Below are 17957 nucleotides of genomic sequence, written 5' to 3' on the forward strand. Positions count from 1 at the left end.
TGGGAGTCTGGATGAATATTGGTGAGAGTGGATGGGAGAATGGATGAGAGTGTGGATGGGATTGTGGGTTAGAGTGTGGATGGTAGTGTTGATTAAAGTATGGATAGGAGTGAGGATGTGATAGTGGATGAGAGTTTTGATGAGTGTGGATGAGAGTGTGGGTGTGAGTGTGGGTGGGAGTTTTAATGGGAGTGTGGATGAATATTGGTGAGAGTGGATGGGAGAATGAATGAGAGTGGTGATGGGATTGTGGGTTAGAGTGTGGATGGTAGTGTTGATTAAAGTATGGATAGGAGTGAGGATGGGATAGTGGATGAGAGTGTTGGTGGGATGTAGATGAATGTGGATGGGAGTGTGGATGAGAGTGTGGAAGAAAGTGGGTAAGAGTGTGGATGGGAGTTTTGATGGGAGTGTGGATGGCAGTGTGGACGTGAGTGAGGATCGGAGAGTGGATAGAGTGTGGATGGGAGTGGGGATGGGTTGTGGGTTAGAGTGTGGATGAGAGTGTGATAGTGAGTATTTATGAGTGTGGGTGGAGTGTGGATGATAATGGAATGGAGAGTGAAGGAGAGTGTGGATGGTATTGAGGATGAGAGTGTGGACCAGTGTTTTATATTGTGTGGAAGCGTGGATAAGAATGTGAATAAGACTAAAACAGAATAATTATTATACATCTAATCATCAGTCATGTTTTTTTTTTTTCACAGGTCGACTTTGGGTTTGCAAAGAAGATCGGATTTGGTCGCAAGACCTGGACCTTCTGTGGTACGCCTGAGTACGTTGCACCGGAAATCATCCTCAACAAAGGTCATGACCTGTCATGCGATTACTGGTCCCTTGGTATCCTGATCTTTGAGCTGCTAACCGGAAAGTAAGGATGGGATTTCTTTTTTGAAAAACAATAACTGATGAGAAAATATTGACATTTTCATGAGAATTGCAGGGTTTGTACTTGGATTATTTTATTTTGTATATTTTATTCCAAAAATTCACAATTTTTAATTGGGGACTGCTTTATCCATGGTGATTTCAGATTTTTACATTTGTTTTATTACGAACTACAATACAAATGAAATCATTTCATTAATATCCAACATACAGGGGTTAAGACGTATGTACATTATGCATGTATGTTATTGTCTTTTGGAAAAATTAGTACATTTTTCATATTTCAGCAGTATTTTGTGTTTTTGATGTGTGTTTCCTTACATAAATTTCAAATTTTATTTTATTTTGAATTTGTGTCTCTACATCTGCAGCCCTCCATTCAGCGCCACAGATCCCATGAAGACGTACAATGTCATTCTAAAGGGCATCGATATCGTGGAGTTCCCACGCAAAATCCCACGTAGTGCAGCGAACCTCATAAAGCGTCTGTGCAGGGATAACCCCGTCGAGAGAATCGGGTACCAAAAGAATGGGCTCGCCGATATCAAGAAGCACAAGTGAGTTTTGAAGTATAATAGATTTATAGTGCAAATCACTCTGAAATGATTAAACACTCCATAATTAGTGTTCAAATCTTGATGAGGGAAAATCCTAAAACTGTATTTATAAACTATGGCAAAAAAATATTTCTACATTCATTTTTCATCAAGAATGTTTTTGAATTTCATATGTGACCATATTGGAAAGTAACATGTATCTAGTGTTTCTTCAAGCTGTCTGCCAATTCGAGGGCATTTTGGGAAAAAAGTTAAATATCTTTATTTTTTGTACAATTCTCAAGAATTATTAGTGCATTATGCTTACTGTTATTTAAGGAAGATGAATTGATCATTATCTATTTGTATTATGATCACTATACATTATGCCACATACAATTAAAGTCTTTTATGTCCATAAATGATTTTATGTTTGTGCGAAATCCGATCGAACTGAAATCGACTCATTTCTCATTTGTAGATTTGAGACTTTTATTTCTTGTCGAATTCGAAGAAAAAATATCGTCAGTTTAATGAGAACTTTCTTATTTTATTATTCAGGTGGTTCCAAGGTTTCGACTGGGAAGGCCTCAGAAAACAAGAGATGCCACCCCCGCTACCTCCAAAGGTGCGTAAGCAGAATGGATAAAGTTTATTAAAAAAAACACAGGTTAAGCAAAAGGGATCGTGAAGAGAGGAAGAGAGAGTCAGAGAGAGGGCGGGTGAGAGTGAGAAAACAGCACTCTAAAAAAATGGAATGTTAAATCAATACTGAACGGGGAGGAGTTTCTAAATGTTACATTTACCACTTCAAATGTTTCGATCGACTCGACACTAAAATTGTTGGATCCAGCTCTAGGCAAGGTTGGATCTAGCATTTGGAATAGGTTGTCACTCCTCTCGTCCAACCGTTTAAATGTTGATTTAACATTTAGAATGAGGGTAAAGGGATTGAGGAGGGGGATATGTGAACCGGAGACACGGTAGAGATGTAGTGTGTTGGATGGCGTGAAGGATGAAGGAAACGGGCAAATGGATTGGAAGAAAGATGCTTAGGGAAAAGTGAGACAAATGGAATGGAGGGAGATAACACTTAAAGGTCAAGTCCACCCCAGGAAAATGCCGACTTGAATAAATAGAGAAAAATCGAACTAGCATAGTGCTGAAAATTTCATCAAAATCGGATATAAAATAAGAAAGTTATGACATTTTAAAGTTTCGCTTATTTTTCACGAAACAGTGATATGCGCAACTAGGTGACTCAGTCGATGATGTCCATCACTCACTATATCTTTTGTTTTTAATTGTTTGAATTATACAATATTTCAATTTTTATAGATTTGACAATAAGGACCAACTTGACCGATCCATATAGTATTAAACAATGCTAAGTCCACATGTTCAGGGAGGAATTAATCGTTGTATCACCTGACAATGAGGAGATAATTGGAATATTTCATTTTTCATATAATAAAATACAAAAGATACACAAATACAAAAAACAACTGTTTTGTTGAATTAAGCGTAACTTTAAAATGTCATAACTTTCTTATTGTACATTCGATTTTGATGAAATTTTCAGTGTTATGCTTGTTGGATTTTTCTCTTTTTATTCAAATCAACTTTTTGTTGGGGTGGACTCGACCTTTAATTTCACGATTCCTAGCATCACCTTGCTTCTTTTTTTTTTCACCAGGTGAAAGGACCAGATGATTGCAGTAACTTCGACAGCTACCCGAAAGACGTCGAGATGCCACCCGACGAAACGTCCGGATGGGACGAACATTTCTAAACGGGAGCCGACGGCACCCGAGGACTAAACGATCACCTCCGATGAAACGTCCAGATGTGCATTCGGATGGAAGGAATATTTCGAAACGGGAGCCGACAGGCATTCGAAGACAAAACGATCGCCGCCGACGAATTCTTTTTTTTATATATATAGACCCGGAACGGAACAGTGATTTTATCGTCTGAGCCGTGTTTATGGCGACAAGGGGTTAACGGAATGGTCGTGGTTTGTGTCGGACATTCTTTAGCCAAGACTTGGAGTATCGCACACCATTTTTACATTTAGTTTGCAGACATTAAGACATTTTGACTGCACTGATCTTCAAAGCTGGGCATTGATGGATACGCTGCCTGCATGGTCTGAGATGTACCATGACTTGAGAAGATGATTCGGAAACTGACGCTATTCTCGCAAAATGTGAACATCCAGTGTAAATGCCACAGATAAAGACTGGAAAATTCAGAGAAGATGCGCGAAGACCTCAGAGAGGATATCTCATTTGGAACTCAAGAGGTGCAATGTGTAAGGACTACATTGCAAAATAAACGAAATTTGGATCAGAGTACAGAGGCATACGGAAGACAGTGCACAAGACAAGACGATTCTCAACTTTCTGGGGACAACCATATTTGATTGCATATCTGTTGCATATTTATCATATTGGATTATGTCCCCCCTTAAGGAAAGATTGGACTTTTGTTTATTTTTTTTTCTTCAGGAAAATGACTGATGTAGATATAATCAGGTAAAGCTATACATTGCCAGTGATGTCTAAGACAGAAGTATGTGTGGTAAGAGTATTGTGTATAGGTAACGAAACTACAAAGGAACCTGTTCTACTACATTGTTTTCGTCATTGTTATTATCAGGTACACTTGCGATATGCTTAATCGCAATCAAAAATTTTGGTAAAAATAGGCCAACTCAAAACGAGAATGTTAGATGTAATTTCAAAGAGGCGAAATTTTAGGCTTTACGCCGGGCGCCATTTTTTTCTTCAAGTGACAGCACGTGTTATAAGTACTAAAAATTGACATTTGTATTGTGCAAACCTTGGCACTGAAAAAAAATAATGATTTTCCGAAGGACTTAATTCAAGTATTAAATGCCTTGCAAAAGCTTTACCTGACGTTGCACTAGCTGATGTACTCGAAAGCAAAGTGGTATCACAGTTGAGAAATGTAAATTTAAAACCAGATTTGAATATTAATTGGATTTATATTTTTGAAAATCAAGTTTTAAATTGATATTCCAGAAGTGCAATACAAAGCACTATTCATATGCATTATATCACCGGGCGTGTTTCGTAACGAGTTGCAATTAACCTTGCCATTTTGTTAACTACCATGTTGATTTTGTTTGCCTGATGAACTTTGTTACCACGGTAGTTGCCATTGTATCAAAGTTACTTTAGCAACCGTTCATGAAACGTGAAATGTTTTGTGGTAGGTTATTGTCTTTTCTAGGAAAATGACATATTATTCTAAATCACTCCACTGAGGCATTATTGTTTTACGCACAGCACAAGTATATGCCAAAACAAACATTTATTGCAATTTTTAAAGTATGCACTCCGCGGCATACGCATGTTAGCAGGGCTTGTTCAAACATGTATATATTTATTATGAATACTTCAGCAACATGTAAATATGGCTCTGTATATATTTATTCTAAAGAGATGGATTTTCCCATTATGATGCCATTTTATATTTAATAGCCTTGTTTTATTTGTGCGGGTACAAAAAGAGACATTTCGAGTAAAAGATTTGTCATTTAATAATTTGCGTCTATTCTGGTATAGTGGAATGGACCTTCTAATTTTTGTACTCAATTTTAAAAATATTAACAAAAATAAATGGTCTATAATTTTACTGAGTATAGTACTAGTATTATAAAAGGGAATAGGTGTTTCAACTGTTTTAAGTTGAATTAGCTGTATCAGTATGATTATATTATTCTGTAGCAATCAATTTTAAACCAGAAACGGTTTTATTTCAGGATGAATCCGTAAGTATACACATGTATCGTATCGTATATGACATTGGAAATTTATATGTAACTGATTTTATGTAATTGCTCTCCGAACAATGAAGTTAATGAGAGCAGAGAAAATATATTTATTCTTTTTAATACTGATATGTGTCTTATTACTGCATTTGTCATTGTGGCGATAAGAGCTACTTCTATCGTTTGTGTTTTTGAGCCAGAAGTACTAGTACCATTTTTATTCCCAATCAGAGTGGAAAAAATATTATTGCCGCTCAGATCCGCTTTCGCAGAATAAGGGACCCTCAAATTGTATACCTGTTTTTTTTTTTTAGGTTTGAATGGAAAGCTACAAATTGCTGTTGCAAGCTACTGAAAACATTATGTTTGATTTGACGAGGGAAAAATCGTCATACAATTTCTGGCATTTCTTAACACAAGTTGCGTCAAATAATGAAAGACACATGTGCGTATATAATTGTTCTATATACAAGTATTTATTGATATTATAAAATGCTTTTTTAATCATGTTTCTTTCAAATATACTGCATTATTTTATATTTCAAAATCATGTCTCGGATATTTGCAATCTGTGATAATTACTAAATTGCTTCTTTTTATATGAATATACAGGCGACTTTGAAACAATTTATATAATTGTAAATAATATATTGAACGATCGTTAATGTATGTGTGCTATAATAATTATCATATGGGGATATATCTAGAGATAGTACATGACATTCGTTTAATGTAGTATACTGATTAGGAAACAATGAGGTATTAATTCTCAGTCATTGAAATCAAGAATATATCATTACAAAGCACTTTTATTGAATATACATTATTTATCACAACTATGAAGTGAATAGACAATAGAATGAGAGGAATTAACTATAGTACTATTATCGCGACTACTACTATTATACTTTAATTCGATAGATCCCTTCTAATTTTGTGTATCACTTCCTTATTTCCGAAATTGAACAAAACGAGAAGAACAATTTTTTTCTGGCTATACTCTATACTTGAAAATGATATGAATTTGGGAGAGATATATATATATATTATCACGTGAAGGGGAAAATGTGTTTTTTTGTATCTGGATAATAACTGATGTGTAACATTGAATAAAGTTAATGGACATGGTTCGTTGTTCAAGTTCAAACAATCCAGTTTGAATTTTCCTAATTTTAATGTCGAAAATTTCGGGTGAAATCTAACGGAAGAAACAATATATCTATTACTCAGACGAAGAAATGGCAACTCGAGCGGAACTTTGAAATAATAGCAGAGAGATAGGTAGATATAGAGTGAGCTGGAGATAGAGAGTGTGGGAGGAAGAGAGAGAGGGAGAGAAAGAAAGAGAGATAGAATAAGAGAGAGATGGAGGGAAAGATTGGGAGAGTGGTGACGGTGACAACAGAGAGGGAGAGATAGAAAGAAAACACTATGCGCGGTGCCTCATTTTAGTATCACTTCGGACTAACTATGTACATTATTAACATTACAACATTTCTGATTACGTAAACCATATAAATAAATCCATTAGAGATTGAACAAAAAGTTAATGTCTTATTCCTTAAAGTCACAAAATTCATGACGAAAAAAGTAAAAACTTGTTATCTTTAATACGAATAGGAAACAATATCATTTATGACGCTTTCTCGTCTGGTTTGAGCTAGTATAATATTCCAATGTCCCAGATTAGATAGTGATGTGGGATCGTTGTTTTATAACCCATCCTACTAATCTCAGAACAACGACCAGTCAATAGAATTATAGTCATATGTACCAGTTATTAGGATATTTTCCTGTTTAGATAAAATACATGTCTGCTCTCGCATATCATATTTCAGCCATTTTATTTGGATCCATACCATTTTATAACAAAAGTAAAATCAGATTAATGAAATTGAAAAAAAAAAAACGTTTAAGCTATCCATATCCATGACTTTGGTAGTTCACCATGACTACGATGGCATTGACTGACACGTCATATACAATATATCTACCGTTAAAAAGATCCGACCATTCTTACACGTCACTTAGTGGCGCGCGCAATGAGCCAAAATCTTTGAGGGGACCATGATATGGCGTATCGGGGAAAAATGCGAGCGCGCGAAATTTCGACATTTTTATTACAAAAAAAATCAAATTTGTGATAGATTATGACATAATATTCAGAAAATATATTTCACCCTATTTTCTTTCCCTTTCTCTTTTTTTTTGGGGGGGGAGGCAAGAGCCCCCAAGCCGCCCACCTGTACACAACTGATGTCATACTCTAAACAAAACATCTTCAAGATACATTGGTGCATTATGTCATCCTAAAATACTTTCCTCACTTAAGAATTTACCGAGAGTGAATGTGAAACATCCGCAATATATATTTCATTCTATTATGAGAGTACTTCAGAATAGGGAGAAGTTTCATTCTTGTTTTCAAATTTAATTATCACCTTCCATAAGAGTAATAAAGTCCCGTGCAACTTTGCTTGGATATTTTACAATTCAATCTCAGTGTTTGTGGGCCAGTGTGCGTATGTTTGCGTGTGTGTGTGTGTGTGGTGTTGTATTTCAATTCCAGGAAAAATATTTTGCCGGGCATCGCTTAGAAGAATGTTGGCAAATCTAAGTACTTCTGCTACTACTACTACTACAACAACTACTTACTACAACAACTATTACTACTATTACTACTACTACTTACTACTTCTACTAATAATAATAATGATAGCAATAATAATAATCATAATAATAATAACAACAATAACAACACAATAATAACAATAAATAACGACAACAAATATAAAAAACGAAATTAAAAAGAAAAATTACTAGAGATTGATAAAAAAATAATGTTAATTAAAAAATATTCGCGAAGCTGGATGGGCCTAAAATGTACGTCCTGGTAGGTGATTCAGGAAGCTGTTCATGAATGACGAATGACGAATGACTTTACGCACGATTGGTGATCCTTTCTTGTGCTATGTGATATATCCCTGTGTAGTTGACTTACCATCTAAGAACATGTTCCAGTCGTGCGTAAAATCATGAGTTAACTTCACAAACAACTTTATGAAACACCCTTCGGGTGGGTGTTTCATAAAGCCGTTCGTAAGTTAAGAGCGACTTTATAAGTACGACTGGTGATCCTTTCTTACGCGTTAAATAATCACCAATGAACATTCAATGGTGAATATCATTTACCACAAGAAAGGATCACCAGCCGTTCTTAAAGTCACTCTTAATTTACGAACAACTTCATGAAACGGCCCTCCCATCCGGGTGATTTATACAGATTTTTTGAGAACACGCAACTTTGAGAGAACGCAGTCCCACTCCACAAAGCACGTTTGTAGGTGGCGTTCCACCCTGCCCGTGTCCAACGTGAAAGCGCTACGACCGTGGAGCATGCGGTGATTGTTGAAGGTAAGTATGTCCCCTGTGAAAAAAGAAGAGGGAAAATAATGACTTAGGTTGATTTAATACGAGTTTTATTAAAGGCAAATTATTTGATTAGCTTTGATGCGCTGGCGTAGGCCTATAATGATACGGAGGGGGCGGGGGCTTGGCCGCAAAATTTCACGACCAAGAAAAAAACAGGAAAGGAAATATATTTTTTGTGATTATGTTTTCTGAACTTTTGTCCGGGTGAACTTCCCCTTTAAGTGCGAATTGATATTATCAGGGGAGCATTTCATGAAAGGACTTGTCGGATGTTTTTAACCCGGTTTATCCGACAGTTACCATAGTAACAGTGGCTCTCGCCCAATCAAAATTCAGGAGAAGTTGTCAGATCTGACAACTTGTCGGATGAAAATATTGTTTAAACGCTCCCCAGTCTTCAATTTCTGTGCCACACCCCCTCTGTCAACGAATTTTTACGACTAAGGCAACATTATTGTTACCAATCTATCAGCCATACCTTCTTCCAATTTATGTTTGAATACATTATCATCCCGGAGTAGTATCTTGTTGAATTTCTTGATGGCAGAAAACATAGGTATGACGTCATCAACTGGAACACGGAATAGAGAGGCGTGGTATATCTCGTTGAATGTGATTTGTTTCAGCTGACCCAAGGAATCTAACCTGAAACATGGATGGATATGATAAAACTACCATAATAGTAACCCTGTAAAACACACAATCGGATCTCGCCATGTCATATTCATGGGCTGCACCGGGGGGGGGGGGGGGTGACTGACCCTAAGTGAAAAAGGAAGAAGAAAATCGTAGGGGAAACAAAGCATATATAAAAAATAAGGAAGATGAAGAGTATTAAAGGGGAAGTCTGGGCCATATACTGTAACTTTGAAATTACCATTCTTATTTAACTGAAAAATAACGTCACTTTTACCCATCTTGTCCTCCCCCATCCAAATATCCCAGAGCCGCGCTTCACTGGTAGTCTACTACTGCGCCCCTACGGTTTCTTTTTCAAATAATGAAAAAAAAAATGGAAAAGGGTAAGAGAGAAGGAAAAAACATCAAAATGAGCGGTAAAGGTCGTGTACATGTAAATCTTTATTAATCTTGTGATGTAATTTGGAAAAAAAATGGATCGTCTTGCCCCCTTAAAATATCCTGCTGCCGTCCTCCTCAACCAAACGTGGTCTAATCCTATAAATGGTCTATAACCAGTTCCTCCACATATAAATGTGGGACAAAATTTCGAGAAAAAAAAGTCGAGAGCGAGAAAATGTGACCTTTTTTTATAGGAATAGTTAATTTCGTGATGGATTTTGACACTATGTATAGAAAATCATATCATAATTATTTCACCATTTTCCCTGTTCTTTTAACTCATTTTTTTCTTGGCGGTGGGACTTTATCTATTTATTTTATTCGTTGAAATATTTATTTTATTTTATCTTCTTATATATATATTTTTTTTTTTTTTTTTGGGGGGGGGGCAAGGCCAGGGTAGCTATGATAGCCCTTAAGCCCCTCCCCGCCCCCACCAGTGACCAGTAGGTACAAACCATTGGTACTTAAAAAAACTGGATTAATTTTGTTGTATGCTACCCCACACACGACCTTGAAGCGACAGGAAAAGTACTCCATGACGCAATTAAGAGTTAACCATACCAACAAGTAAGAAACAACGAGCACACGCACACGAAAGAGAAGAAAGTGTGGAACTGAGTGCGCGCGCTTGACCATTTGGAGTACTTTTAAGTGTTTCCGGTTGCCTAAATTAAGAGCGCGTTGTTACTCTATCCATATTTTTTAAATATCGATGATATAAACCCAACTCACTTGATCAGAGGATGCCTGGCATGGTGATAGAATCCCTGCTGGGTGATTTTCTTGTTCGCTGCGATGGCCACGTGTTCGACCTCGTGTTTGGTCAGCATTATGAAGTCGTCGTGGTGATCGGTTTTCAACTCCATGGCAGCTTTGAACCCGTCAATGAGCAGGCTTTCACCGCCGACCGTCGATGTGTTCTTGATGCAGTGGAAAAGGGCGACCTGTTATAGAGGGTAGGCTTGAATTTATTTTGCTTGGATATGAGAGAGGGAACTCATCAGCTTTTCTAACTGCACCTTTTGACGCATCTGCACCTTTGTGTCACGCATGACCAAATTACTTGATGTTCAATACAACAGGTGCAGATACCACTTTTTCGAAATTTGTGAAAACTTGACGAACTTTCATCGATCCTTGAGCTGGCAATAATCTTTTGATTGGACCCTTTTTCTTCAACGGAGTGTAAATGGGCGAATGTACTTGCAGAAGATTATAACGAGGAGATCGTACCACAGTTGTACCAACACTTTCAGAGACAGGTTCAAGGAGTGTACAGGTATTTGTGGTGGATTCAGGACGGCGCTCCTGCCCATCGTTCCAACATCGTTTGAGATAGACTCTGAGAACTCTTCCATCGAGTTGTTGCCATCAACCATGACGTAGAATGGCCGTTAAGATCGCCTGGCCCCTTCAAGATATCCTTCCAGGCTGCCGGCTTCGTCATTAACATTTAAATCATCATTCCAGACGAATGCCTTGGCTCTTAATTCATTCAAAAATACTTTGAAAAACATTTTATTCTATCAAGCGCACGTTAATCACCCACTTTACCACAACGTTGGAAAAGTGGTATCTGCACCTGTTGTCTTGAAGTTGAACAGCAATTAATTCGGTCATGCTAATTGCAATTAATGGTACAAATAAAGGGTATCAATGGGAAGCTGACGAGCCCCCTTTCTTATCCATGCAGAATGATTTCATAAAATTTAATATATGATTCGAATATCAACCCTCTAGATTTCGTTTACTTAATTTTCCTGAAATGCACTCTGTATAACCAACAGCACCAAGAGGTCGTATACACTTTCACAGCAAAGTGTAGACTCCTTTACGTTCGTTGATAATAACTTACCCCCGGTGGGCTAACGTAGTAAGAGAAATCTGTATGGGGCTGAAGATAGCCATTCGAAAACCCAAGCATGTCTCCGCCTTGAACAGCCATGACGTCACTATGAGTGCTACAGACGGAGAGAGAGAGAAAGAGGGAGGGAGGGAGAGAGAGAGAGAGAGACAGAGAGAAATAAAATCTGAAACTATATTCACAATATAGGCGCTAAATAAGAGTCAAATAAAGGCTTTCTTTTTAGTCCGGTAGCCCAGGAGATCTATTCAACCGAAAGCTGGACATGCAAATGATCCCATAGTTGGATGGTATGGACCCTGAAGTTTACAAAAATGCATTGCTGCCGGGTATTATTTGTGGTCTTCCCGCCGATATGACGTAATATATGACGTCACTACAAAATGACCCTATTTCACCGTTTTTTAGACATTCTATTTATAGCATGAAGTCAAGACAAAGTATCTCAACTAAACTATGCCTGTTTTTTTTCTATGAAACTTTTATGAAAAATATATTGTCCAAAAGAATAGTGCTTAACAGACATGAAAAATTTCAGCAACAGAAATGATCATTTACATACATGTATATGCATAAATAGGTCATAACATTTGCATATCATTAGTTTGGGAGATTTCTTGCTTCAAAAATTGTCGAAACTCGATTAAGGATTTTATTTTATTTTTTAGTGTACTTTCTTTAATATATTTCCTGTCAAGCATAATATAATTTTTGTTGGTCTATACCTCTACTTTCAGAATATATGTCAGTAATTTGAATTGACATAGTCTGGTTTTTAGCCCCCTTTCAACATGGTGCGTACGTAGAAATCGTGTGTTTTTGCCCCTTTTTCACCATTTAGCTGAGGTGTGTAAATGACATGCCCAGTTTGTTGATGTTTCCTGCATTTTGCATGATATTAAATCTTCCAAACAACATATTATCTTCACTATGTCTCTGTTAATAAATAAATGATTTCAGCAAAGATTGATTGCTCACTGGGCAGTCTAGGCTACGTTTTCAGCCTAGTTTTCAACAACAATCCTATACCATGTGTGAATGCATGTTCTTATATCACAATTTTGAACAAACCCGATAATGTTGACTTAGTTCTTGAATTCTCTACCAGTACAACGTTTTCTGACATGAAAATATCTGTCTCCATCTGTGGAAAAATAATGCCCCTATCATCTGCGCTTCGTGTGTTTCGCCGGGTATACAATCTTTACCGCTAAAATCACAATACGTGATCTGGTGATGTCACTACAAACACCTTATTTTACACTTATTAGACGGGCTTTGCCAATGTGCCAGAGCCAGGTATTCCATCTCAGCTAAAGCATGTTTATTTTCATTGAAACTTTTGGAATATACAGTATAATGTATAGTAGTAGGCTTCTTCTTAAATCAACAAACACATTGTCATCTGAAACTGGAGTCATTATATGCAAATTAGGTCATAAAGTTTGCATAATATGATTATTTTGGGAAATATTTTGGTTCAGAAATTGCCAAAAGTCAAAAATTTTAATTCATAAAGTTTCTCCTTTTCTTTTTACTTTCTAATCGTTGGTGTATTTTCCATCATAAATATGCACTCTATCTATAATCATCACAAGTTTTATATTAGATATGATAGGTCTGAAATTCGAATATCATAAAATGTTTCTGCCCCCTTTAAGAAAAAAAAAGTGTTTTGTCGTTATTTTTCATCACGTGGCTCTATAGAATGTAGAAAATAGAATACGCTTATTTATTTGATGTTTTTTGCATGATCCATCGTATTAATTCTGCCGAACAACATATTTTCATCTTTATCTATGTTTGTACTAAAAGAATACATGATTTCATGCAGTAAGGTTTTTTTTTCCATCCTAGTTTTCAACTAAATGATAACATAAGATACGATCCCACATCAGGAATAAGGACAACCCTGGGGCCCCGTCTTACAAAGAGTTGCGATTGATCCGATCAATCACAAATTACTATGGACGGCCAGCAACGTCAACATCTAAAATGCATAAATGTTCAAAAATGTTTTCTAGATATGACGTAAATTACATAAATTCATTGTTTTCGTGACAATTTGGTGTGTTCTCCATTGTTTACAAAGGACATTTTGCAAATTTCCTGTAGAAAAAATTATGACACTGATGGATTTCCATATATTTACGATTGATTGGATCAATCGCAACTCTTTGTAAGACGGGGCCCTGATGTCTTTAATTCGTTTTAAATTCTTTATTAGTGGCAAATTTTCTGTCACACATATTTCTTCCTTATAAGCCTATGTGGATATTATAATCCCCTAAAAAAAGGCAGCTCGGGATTTAGTCGGGACAATATACAACCAAAAATACCTATAACAAAAATAAAATTGTAACGAAGGAATTTTCAACTGTTTTTGGTACTACATGTACTTGAACTCAGTAATAACATACTAAAAATCTACAACAGCGGGGAAAGTGGTTTTTCAAGATGGCGTCCAAAATGACCATCGTTCACTAAAAATAGCCGTATTTCACCAATCTAAAGATCCAAGTTTGGTGTTTTATTCTATGGTGTAGGGAGTTAAATAATCTATTGAGAGATTATACACACTTAAGATATTGGGTAACATACTGTCCATTGTGTTGGGTAATGTATGTTGGTAAAAAGATATATTTTCTGTGCAATTATTATCCAATTATTACCCAATTATTGATTTTTATTACCCAATTTGGGCAGATTTTAACCAATAGTTGTGTGGACAGTATGTTGCCCAGGGTTGGTTATTAGTTGGGCACATTTTGCCCAACTTCTTTAGAGTGTATGAGTAGTCCAGGGTAACTAAATATCCAAGATGACGTCCAAAACTGCAGTTGTCTATATTATGCTGTATACCATCAAATCCAAAACTAGCACATTAGCTATATTCATACTGCAGCGTCATCAAATTTGTTTCTATTCAGTAGTTTCAAAGGTCAATACATAAGGGGAAGTTTACAACACAGTCAATATCCAATGTGTACAAGAATCCAGGATGAACCTTCCAAAATGGCGCCTAAAATGGCCGTTATAACTTTGGAATGGTTCTATTTCATATGATATTCAGTTAGAAGGAATAATCTAGGGGTTCATGTACATCAGGGATTCAAGGGTAAAATGATGCATTTTGATAAGTTTCAAGGTTTTTCAGTAATCTACTTTAAAAAAAAAAATCCAGAATGGCTTTTTAAAATGGTTGCTGTTCATTAAAACTTGGCTGTAAAATGCATTATATTCTTTACCTAAAGTCATGTTTTTGTGTCTTTACCATGATTCCAAGGGTCAAATAATAGGTTAAGAAGATGAATACACAGATACACTTTGTGCAGTGTGTCCAAAAATTAATAAAAAATGCTAAGAACACTGCATTCAAATTGACAACCATTACAATGGCCATTCTTCATATAATTATTGTCACTTCTAGAGCAGTAATTATTTGGTGTCTCTGCTGTATGTTTTAAGGCTCATGTAAATTAGACGTTGGTTCACTATTGTCACATGGGAACCACAAAATAAACACAATACTCACATCAGCCATGCCTTTATATCAGATTCTTTATTTATAAAGTATACTATGCTTTATCTCTCTCCAAATAACAATATTCTTCAAACAATTTCCAAGCTACAAAACCGTTACTGCCACTAAGGCTCAAATAACAATATTCTTCCAACAATTTCCACACTGCATAACTGTATAACTGCCACTAAGGCTCTGCACAAAACAGATCCCGTATTGACCTGATCATGACCTCTCTAAATCTACTCCTAATCAAATACTAACACATTTACTTAATATACAAATACCTTTTAACATTATTGAACACATCATTCTGAACCATTGCCTTATGTGCTATTAAAGTAGACGCACTCGCTCTACGATAATTAACTGAAAATATGCGCCTATAATTGTTCTCAAAAGCCAATCACGCTCATTGTCTCAATTCCATACGTCTATGGCAAGCCATTTGTTTCTTAAAGGCGATAAACTTAGTTTTTCAAATGATAAACTAAGTTTATCGCCGAAAAACCTAGTTTTTCGATCGAAAAACTTAGTTTTTCGCCGATAAACTAAGTTTTTCAATGAAAAACTAGGTTTTTCAAGTGAAAAGCAGAGTTTCGTGAAAAACTAAGTTTTTCGACTGATAAACTGAGTTTTTCTAGATAAACTGAGTTTTTCTAGATAAACTGAGTTTTTCAAGTGATAAACTTGGTTGATCGGCGAAAAACTAGGTTTTTCAAGTGATAAACTTAGTTTATCGGCGAAAACTAGGTTTTTCAAGTGATAAACTTAGTTTTTCAATTCTGATAAACTAAGTTTTTCGAATCTGATTAACTGAGTTTTTCAAAGAACACCATTTGTCCCATAAAGGCGATAAACTAGGTTTTTCGCCGATAAACTAGGTTTTTCAATTTCGATAAACTAAGTTTTTCAATTCGAAAAACTTAGTTTATCGCTTGAAAAACTAAGTTTATCAAGAAAAACTAAGTTTATCACTCGAAAAACCTAGTTTTTCATTGAAAAACCTAGTTATTTATTGAAAAACTTAGTTTTTCGTTGATAAACTCAGTTTTTCGCCGATAAACTCAGTTTTTCAATTGAAAATCTAAGTTTATCAAAAAACCTTATTTATCAAATAAAAACTTAGTTTTTCGGCGATAAACTTAGTTTTTCTTGATAAACTTAGTTTTTCAAGTGATAAACTTAGTTTATCGCCTTTATGGGACAAATGGCTTGCCATATACGTCACCAGTCTTTGATGTTCATACTACGAAGAAGAGTCAATGCTTTAAATCGACAAAGTCGGAGTCCTGCTGTCGCCCACCTCGCTAAACGGCACTCCATCGGCGTCTCAGTCATGTACGGCCAGAAAACACTCTCTACTATCAGTGCCGGCCGCGGGAAACGTCACAGTGCCCCCTAGGGTGAACGCGGTAGCCCGTAGCGGACATTTGAGGGAAGCGGACGAGGGAAGACGCCCGCGGTTGATTCCCTAGGGCATGAGTGCCCTAGAGGAGCGCCCGAGGATAGTGTCCGCGGCTCTCCTAGGGTGTTTTCCTAGAGTGTTCGGCCGTGCATTTTTGGTCGAAAGAAGAGGTCTGATTTGACACATTCGTTCAAGACTGCATGTGATTTTTATCTCATATCAAGCATAAGTTTTTGAAGTCGTTTTCGCATCCTTTATCGTGGATAAAATCTGTTATGAAAATTACTAAGTTTTGGGTTGATAACTGGGATTTTAGGCTTTTTCACCGAATGGCTTATTGTGTTCGATTACACACTGGCACCAGCGTAAAGGGTCCTTTCCTATAAATATTCTTCCCGTGGTGTCTGTTATTTCATTCACTGACATGGTTAGTCGTGATCGTAAATGAGTTTCTGACAATGGAGCTGGTATTTGTCGATGTTGACCCTACATTCCGGAGGTCGTCCTAAAACTATTTACTCTATTCTTTCCCTGCATGGTCATCCTTTATTATTCTATACCCTGATATGCCTTTCAGGTGCGGATCTACGAGATGCAGATAAAAGGGAGAAGAAGAAAGCAAAAATGAAAGAAAAAGGCTAAAAGGAAGGGATGGATTGAAGACGAGAAGGAAAGAGATAAGAGAAATAGAAAAAGTGAGAGAAGGGGAGGGGAGAGAATAAAAGAAGGGGAAAGGGGAGAAAGAGAAAATAGAGGAGGGGGGCGAAGATGAGAAAGAGGGAGAGGGGGTAAAGAAAAGAAATAAGGAAAAGATGAAATGGAGAAGAAAACAGAGGGGATGAAAAAAGGGAAGGTGAGACAAAAATAAAAGAGGGAAAAGGAGAAAAGGAAAATAGATTGAAAATCGAAGGGGAGAAGAAGAGACAAAGGAAGAAGGATAGAATGAGAAAGAGAGAAGGATAAGGAGGGGGAAATTGAATAAAATGAAGAAGGGAGACATAATAAAATGGAGTAAAAAAGCGAAGGAGGGAAGAGAAGGAAGGGTGTAGGAAAAAGTAAGAAGGATAGGGGACAACAGAATTGGGACTTAAGAAAAAGTAGAGGAAAAGAGAGAAAGCGGGAAGAAAAAAATTGGGGAATTGTCCAGTTTTTCATGTCAGAAAATTCTTTAGTAACTCGCATCTGCCCATTTCTACGCGATGACAAGTACTGAACATTCTTGCGCTCAGTCTTGTAATTATTTTCTCTCACTATGCTCACAATTTCCTGCTCTCGTTGCATCAATTAAAAACTTGTCCCAAATTAACATCCGCTCATTCAAGAAAGAAGAAGAAAGAAAAATGAAAGAAAAAAGGCAAAAAGGAAGGGATGGAGGGAAAACGAGAAGGAAAGAGATAAGAGAAATACAAAATAGAAAAAAAAAT

The 17957-nt window shown here is 36.5% G+C and overlaps 2 protein-coding genes across 12 annotated transcripts in view; one reads left to right on the forward strand and one right to left on the reverse strand.

Moving 5' to 3' along the window:
* LOC129281775 (cGMP-dependent protein kinase 1-like) overlaps window positions 1-6373 on the forward strand; it is a 55624-nt gene extending 49251 nt beyond the window's left edge. For all 10 annotated transcript variants that reach the window (XM_064113054.1, XM_064113056.1, XM_064113055.1 and 7 more), the window contains 4 exons: window positions 708-871; window positions 1260-1445; window positions 1986-2052; window positions 3121-6373. In XM_064113054.1, the coding sequence (XP_063969124.1) occupies window positions 708-871; window positions 1260-1445; window positions 1986-2052; window positions 3121-3216 (513 nt within the window). In that variant the 3' untranslated portion in view covers window positions 3217-6373. The remainder of the gene's footprint in view (window positions 1-707; window positions 872-1259; window positions 1446-1985; window positions 2053-3120) is intronic.
* Window positions 6015-16897, reverse strand: LOC129281220 (gamma-butyrobetaine dioxygenase-like). 2 transcript variants are annotated; one of them, XM_064113065.1, is made up of 5 exons: window positions 16860-16897; window positions 11594-11699; window positions 10471-10682; window positions 9134-9300; window positions 6015-8650 (listed from the first exon to the last, which is right to left on the reverse strand). In XM_064113065.1, exons 2-5 carry the CDS (start codon window positions 11681-11683, stop codon window positions 8499-8501), a joined length of 621 nt encoding a protein of 206 aa, XP_063969135.1. In that variant the 5' UTR covers window positions 11684-11699; window positions 16860-16897; the 3' UTR covers window positions 6015-8498. The 2 variants fall into 2 exon arrangements, with proteins under 2 accessions (XP_063969135.1, XP_063969134.1); XM_064113064.1 differs by lacking the exon at window positions 16860-16897 and adding an exon at window positions 16432-16515.
* Between the last annotated feature and the right edge of the window lie 1060 nt (window positions 16898-17957).

The sequence above is a fragment of the Lytechinus pictus genome, chromosome 18, assembly GCF_037042905.1.
Source record: "Lytechinus pictus isolate F3 Inbred chromosome 18, Lp3.0, whole genome shotgun sequence".
Taxonomy (NCBI): domain Eukaryota; kingdom Metazoa; phylum Echinodermata; class Echinoidea; order Temnopleuroida; family Toxopneustidae; genus Lytechinus; species Lytechinus pictus.

Bases quoted from the DNA above. Each gene is read 5' to 3' on its own strand.
- LOC129281220 (XM_064113064.1), bottom strand. From the start codon at position 16,466: ATGACTGAGACGCCGATGGAGTGCCGTTTAGCGAG. The intron at 11,700-16,431 runs GTGGGCGACAGC...CTCCGTCTGTAG, and splicing joins ATGGAGTGCCGTTTAGCGAG to CACTCATAGTGACGTCATGG. The intron at 8,651-9,133 runs GTATGGCTGATA...CTTTTTTCACAG, and splicing joins CAAACATAAATTGGAAGAAG to GGGACATACTTACCTTCAAC.